The 6,926-nt window shown below is 36.3% G+C and overlaps 1 protein-coding gene across 2 annotated transcripts; it reads right to left on the bottom strand.

Moving 5' to 3' along the window:
• Positions 1 to 726: 726 nt before the first annotated feature.
• LOC102695682 (G-protein coupled receptor 55-like) lies at positions 727 to 5,725 on the bottom strand. Of its 2 annotated transcripts, none has more exons than XM_015360927.2 (2): positions 5,424 to 5,725; positions 727 to 2,670 (listed from the first exon to the last, which is right to left on the bottom strand). In XM_015360927.2, exon 2 carries the CDS (start codon positions 2,658 to 2,660, stop codon positions 1,719 to 1,721), a length of 942 nt encoding a protein of 313 aa, XP_015216413.2. In that variant the 5' UTR covers positions 2,661 to 2,670; positions 5,424 to 5,725; the 3' UTR covers positions 727 to 1,718. The 2 variants fall into 2 exon arrangements, with proteins under 2 accessions (XP_015216413.2, XP_015216414.2); XM_015360928.2 differs by lacking the exon at positions 5,424 to 5,725 and adding an exon at positions 4,027 to 4,282.
• Positions 5,726 to 6,926: the final 1,201 nt, after the last annotated feature.

Genomic DNA, 6,926 nt, shown 5'->3' on the forward strand with positions numbered 1-6,926 from the left:
TTTCTAACTGTTCCCCCCTATTCATTGTTGCGGTGGAGCAAGAGCCTATTCTGGTGAGCATGGTGGGATACGCCATCGGCAGGACTCCTGTCCATCTCAGGGCAGATACTTACCGAAACACTGGTGCACACACTCACACCAGTGCCTGTTTTCCCAGAAGCCAATTAACTTACCCGTATGTCTTCTGACAGTGAGAGGAAACTGGAGCACCTGGAGGGAACTCACTCAAACACAGGGAGAACATACAAACTCCCATCCAGGGCTGTACCTTGGCTTGTGCCCGTTGCATGTTGGGATAGGATCTTGCTCCCCTACAAGCCTGAATTGGATGAAGTAGTTAGAAAATGGATTTATAAGAACAAAAATGTGGTTTATTAATTCTGGTACAGGTGCTTGCCAATGTGATATGACTAGATGAGGGAAAATGCAACATGAGCCAATCTCTCTGATCAAATGTCATTGTTTTTCTACTGTGGCACCTTTCATTTTCTTGTCTTTCTGTCACTTGCACATACTTCAGATTTGTGGATTACTTGTTTGACAACTCAATCACCTGTGAGAAGCAGAAGCAGCTTTCATAAGGAAAACCCTCATGAAAAGGCATTTATTGTATATATAAAATATTTATATCTTGATTGATATTATTGTCGAAATATTGGGTATTTCCTTCTGGTTTCAAAACTCAAAAAGTGAAATGAGCAAAAAATAGTTGACACTGAATTTTTTGATAACATTTATTACAGTTGAAAGAAAAACTGTAAACACAAGGTAGACACTGACATCTCAGTTACAACATTGAGCATTAAACTGATAAAAGAGGTTTTGTTAAAACAATACCAACACATTCAACACAGCAAAACCAGATGAAATAAAAGCAGCAGTTCCGCCTATCTTTTCTCAGGCTTTGGCAAAATGGATCCCAAACCTCTGCCTTTTCAAAGAATCTCAGCAAAGTGACACAGTGATGTCTGGCAATGCAACCTGCTCAGATGCATGTACAGTATTTCGTATTGGGAAGCACTCCCTTTATAGGAAAGTGCTGCCTGTCACCACCAGGTCAGAAGATATAGCATAAAAGATTCTTTATTTATTTATATTTGGTTAAATAAGAGGCAAGGGGATGTTTCTAAGACCTAGTTACTTCTTCAGTTTTTGAGCGCATGATCATCATTGATATTTTAACATGGTACTGACACTACATACAGAATATAACAAATACGGCATACATAAAAGCAGATTATGGACACCTCAGTTATTTGAAAGACAGATATTTTACAAACACAGTCATCGTGTGGTAGAGATTCCTTTAATCCAATTGGTCTTCCACCATTTCTTCCAGTTTGTTTAAAATTCCTGACACTGTTTTTGCAAAGTACATTCGTCACAAAGAAATGTAGTTGTAGTTGAAATGTGTACCATACGGGTGTTACCCTACCCTTTTCAGATTCAGTCAATTAAGTTTTTTAGAACAACATTCATCTGGCCTTGTCATCCCTGGGTAAGGCATTCAATATTTGTATCCAAGTGAAAAAAATTTCTTTATTTACAAAAGGGAAAAGTTTATTTCTCAAAGTCTTTCTGATATGCCTTGTTGTCAGTGATGAAGAAGTTTCCTTTTAATTTTTTTTATGAGAACAGTGGCTTACAGTACATGTACTATAGCTATTCCAGTCTTGTCCTTAGACTCATAATGATAAACAAACTCTGTGAACTTCCAGCTAATGTACTGATCCTGCACCCGATGGTTTATTAGTTAGAAGTTCCTTAGGTGAACAGCATAAAGCAGACTTCCAGAAATCTTTGGTTACAAAGTAATAACAGAAAGAGTCAAGACAACAATTTGTGTTGGCAATGCACATGGATATGTGAACAAAATTGTGTATTCCTTGCAGGAGATCGCAGCTGTCATGTGCATGTGTCTCAATTATGTACTTTAACAGAAATCCCAAATGGAAGGGAATGAAGCAGACTGCAAAGATGGTTAAGTTAGTTGTGATGATACGAATACATTGTGTTTTCTCACCTACTTGTTTTTGCTTTGACAAAGTACGGATAACTTGGAGTGAAGAAAAGGTCATTAACGAAAAAGGCAAAAGGAAGCCTACTATCTCCAAAATCAGAATAAAAGGAAGGGGTAAAGGTTTCTTTGTGTTCTTCTGGAAACATCTAAAATCGTCATCTGTCTTGTTGGGATTTTCTGGAGCGTCAACCAAGTGAAACTGAGAGCTGACTGTGCAGTTCAGCACCCATATCAAGATGCACACAATTAACGCTTTCCATGGAGACATGATGGCTTGTGCTTTAAAAGGGTACTTTATTGCTATATATCGAACAACACTTATGGCTGTGACTGTTTGGATGCTCACATACATGTTAACATAATAACTGGAGACAAAGACAAAGCAGAGAGATGGTAATGTCCATGTGCTATAATAAGAATAGATCTTGAATGGAAGAGAAATGAGGACGAAGCAGTCTGCAATGCTTATGTTGGTCATGTATGTCATCATGTCATTCCAATGTCTTCTCCCACGGACAAATATCACCAATACAGTGACGTTGCCTAGCACTCCCAGGATGAATGTGGGTATGTAGATAATGGTCAGCAATGTCCGAACCCCTTCTGTTATTGTAGGGGTGCAATTTGATGAGATATTCATCTTTTCAGCGCTGAAAAGGAAATAGAAATGATAACATTTGTCAATGATTTACAGTAGTAATAAATCAACTTTTCTTTAATAATATAGGTACAGTAGATGTTTTAACTACATTTTATATTTATGTTTGTATCAGGCTATTAGATTTTATTGGAACAAGTAATAGGTTTATTCCATGCTGAAAAGAGAAGAAAGAAAACACAACGTTTTGGGTGTGGAGCCTTCTTTGGCATTTTATTTACGTGTTCCTTTCAGACTTTAGTGGTGAGCAGAAACCTACTGATGGTAAGCACAGATACTTATCTTAGTTTTACTTTTTATCTGCAAAATGGTATTTACCCAAATTGACTCTGCTAAGGATTGGATATTTTATCAACATCTCCCCAAGACAAACCCAGAAAATCATCCTAAAATTTGCAAAGACCCCAGAGTAACATCTGCAGGCCTCTCTTGCTGCAGCTACTGTGAATGTTCACGCCTTGGCCATCAGGAAAAGATGACGATGCTGCGATGGCCTTATCTGCCACTTCTAGTTGCAGCTGTGCCCCCTGATGATGGTTCACTGAACGTTTGTGAATTTTCATTGTACAAGGGGAGCATAAATTCACTGACAGATTTATGGTAGGGGAGTGTGCACAAGTTATTTTTCCTGACATACAAATTCAAGGACTTAGCACATTCATGGCTAAATATATTACATGGCTAAATAATTGGTAATGTCCAAATACTTTTTTTAGTCTGTGTGAGATGCAGGTAGAGATAAGAAGTGTTGAATTACACTTCCGTAAAAAGAAAAGAAACAAGTTTAGAAACTACAAAAGAGGACACAATCGAGGCCACAAATCTACATAGTACTTGTTGTTTTAGAATAAAGGCTAGCAGGCCCCCGAGACGTGTGACTGGGAAGAAAAACAGACCATGCGTTACTTGACCAAATAATGCTCTTCTGGTAATTAACCTATTAACACAGAACTGAGTAGGCATACTATAACACCAGTATGTGAATGAAATTGGAAAGATGATTAACTATCCATTATGAAATATTAATGCAGTTTAAAAATGTGAAAATCCCTGTCAAAAATCCAACTTAAAGAAAAAAATAGTGAATCATTCTTTTTCCCACACCTTTAACAGAGTAGGTACACACAGCCACTTGTTTCCTGTCCAACTGAATATTCATACTACTTTGATATTGTTCGTTTTTTTAAACCACTTGGCTTGAAGAAGTACTATAAATATTTAAACCACAACACAGGAAATGACAGTTCATACTCATATACTATGATACACAGAAAAGAGGTAACATTTTTGTTTTGCATAAGACTCCCTTGCCAATTTTCCATAAAAGGTGTGACATTAGTTCTCTCACCTGTGATCTTCCTATCTGATGTTTTCATAAGTTGTGTTTACCCCATTACATTTTCTGGCTCAAAGAGAAGTTCAGTTACCAATTCTAAACCAAAGTGCGAAATGCAGAAGAGCTCAATCAGAACACAGTTTCCAAGATCCTGTCACATGTGGCTGTTGCAAAAATCTAACCGTGGAAATCTTGCTGGTCTGCAATCTACAATAGCAAAGAAGATGTATGTTCTGTTTCTCAGAAAAATACTGCAACAGTGCTGCTCATAACGGTTTTCAATTATCCACAGAAGAATATAGTACCTGGTTAAAATTAATGAATCATAGCTGAATTAAACTCAGGTATGTAAACAAAGCTTTTGGAGATACAGTCAGTCTAAACAAAATAACTTTATGTACTGTACATAAACACAGTTACTGTACATTTTGAAGTGAACATTAAAAGAAGTGCAAATAACATATATAAATGTGTATATGTCATATGCCATGGCTATGCTCATTAGCATGTTTAATCTAATTCTGGTTACATACATCAGAAAATACATCATTATAAATTTTTATGATTAAAAAACATTTACGTTTTTTAGTCTTTAACATTTGCCTTTTGGTTCAGTATAAATCAGTATAAATCCTACATGAATACCACTCTCATGCTGGTGTTTGTTATAATTAAAAGCAGAAGGCATAAAGAATGAAAACAGGAGACTTTAAAACTCACCAATCACAAGACATTAAGAAATTTGCATTTTTACGTAAATATTATTTTTTACATAAGTGGGAAGATAAAATTAATCTAAATCTGTTGTTTTGAAATATAGGACATATAAAGCAGGACTAGTGGTTGTCTCCCTCTTACGTGATAAACAGCTGAAAACTGACATGATATTCCATAAAATTGTGAGTAAGTACACAATTCTGCCATTTTATCAAAGCTCTCTTTGTTTTATACCCACATTTTTGTAGTGCAGTTTTAAACATTTCTCCTCACCTCACACTGTATCACAAAGCCATGTCTAAAAAAACTTATGTTTACACTCAGTCAACAAAGGAAGTTAAGAAACGTTTAAAGCACATTACACATTTGCATTGTTTTCTAACATATTGAGGTTATATTATCTCTCAATATGTTTTCTAAACTCATATGTCAATACCTCAATATAAAACATTGGATTAATAGAAGGATGAAAAATGGAGCAAATGGTTGTCCCTCTCTTGAGTTTAAAGAATACCACAAACTAAACAAACATGTCTCAACAATTTTGTTTTGTGGTTAATTAATGAAATGCCTGCGCCTGTCTTGCTCACCATCACCGTCAAGCACACAATTGTGTAGCTTTCAACTTCACTATTGTAGAATTGTGCCTTTTTTGGATATCATCATACCTTATAATAAAAGGACACACTTACCTACTGGACAAACAGGAAATAGTTCTGGAGGACCCAAGCTTCTGTTGCCAGGGTTGAGGGTTGGAGTGACACAGAGAGGTAGTCTTCAGCGCCAGGATAAGAGATAAAAGTGTGAAGCCTTCAAATCATATTGAGTCTTATGGGTGGGACTGTGCTAGAAAGTGAGTAAGGGCCAATGAAAGCAGAGCAAACTTTAAAGAAAGTAGCAAAATTAAAAATATAGAAGAGCTCACACAGCTGACAGAACTATATTTAGAAATGAGTTCAACTTGACTAACGCTTTCAGACGTGTTGCCTCTTGCAAGACATGCTGAATATTGCAAGTGGCTTCCTGTCAGTGTGACTCTTTGAGGGGGAGCATGGGAGGGTGACATTTATTTTTATTTTGAAGACCTAAGCTTTAGGGTCATGAAACCCCAAATACATTTTTAATTTTGTTTTAAATGTTAATGTTAAACTGTAACAGACATCAGCAACTGACACCATGGTGTCAAAATGATCCACAAAATTCTTCTTCATCTGTGAACCCATTTCTATACAAGGTTGTTGATTAAATTGAAACTTAACTGATAAGCAGTTTGTGCTGTATACAAACCGTAAAGAAATTGTGTATGTTTTTGACTGAATAAGCTCCCCAAGGCATAAGTTCAGCAACTTTGAGTTAAGGATATGTGTTTGTTTTTCTTTCTTTGCTTACAAAATCGAGGGACACAGGACTTTTGGCAAATTTGATTTGTGAAACAAACAGCTCTATGTTAATAACAGATGGATAACAATACTGTAGCATACAGTTTTTAGGAGTTTATATGTTTTTGGCAAAATTTCGAGAAGGTTTATGAAGCTAGACTCCACCCCATCCCCTAGACTAGTGTCCAGTGATGTGAAAGATGATAAGAAATATACAGCAGTCACACATATACCAGCCATGATACAGGACTGGGGCGAGTTATATGTAATGACAAGATCTACTAGTAAAAAAATGTGCTCACAAAGTTTAGGAGAAATTTTAAATATCCTTTACATGTGTAAATATACAGTATTTAGACAGATAATACTTTATTAATCCTGTAGGGAAATTGATGAAGGGTATCTGATGTCAAGATCTAGGAAGCTCTGCCAAAGATTTGCACTTTGAGACAGATTTGTGTGAGCTTGAAGTGTAGTCAGTGAAAGTTACAGTTATACTTCCTTTCACATGTTGGGCAGCTGCCAGGATGCAGTGTGCCTGATGATAAACAGTACAGACAAGTGCATGTTTAGAAAGAAATGCCATCGGTGAAACCAAGCTGGGGTTGTTCACTGTACAGATTTCTTACACCAGCCTTACATGATGCCGTGTTTTAAAAGTCTCTTTATTTCATCAGGAACCAAAGTGCTGCTAAAATATGTTTAATTGCTCTAGTTAAGCAAATAACTAATTTAATTAGGTCTTTTGTGTTAGAATGGAAACTACAACTCTTCAGGATTGGGTTTGTAATACTAGTATTAGTCCTTCAAGTTATA

The sequence above is a fragment of the Lepisosteus oculatus genome, chromosome 13 (assembly GCF_040954835.1).
Source record: "Lepisosteus oculatus isolate fLepOcu1 chromosome 13, fLepOcu1.hap2, whole genome shotgun sequence".
Classification (NCBI taxonomy): Eukaryota; Metazoa; Chordata; class Actinopteri; order Semionotiformes; family Lepisosteidae; genus Lepisosteus; species Lepisosteus oculatus.

Coding starts and splice junctions, on each gene's coding strand:
- LOC102695682 (XM_015360927.2), bottom strand. CDS start 2,660: ATGAATATCTCATCAAATTGCACCCCTACAATAACAGAAGGGGTTCGG.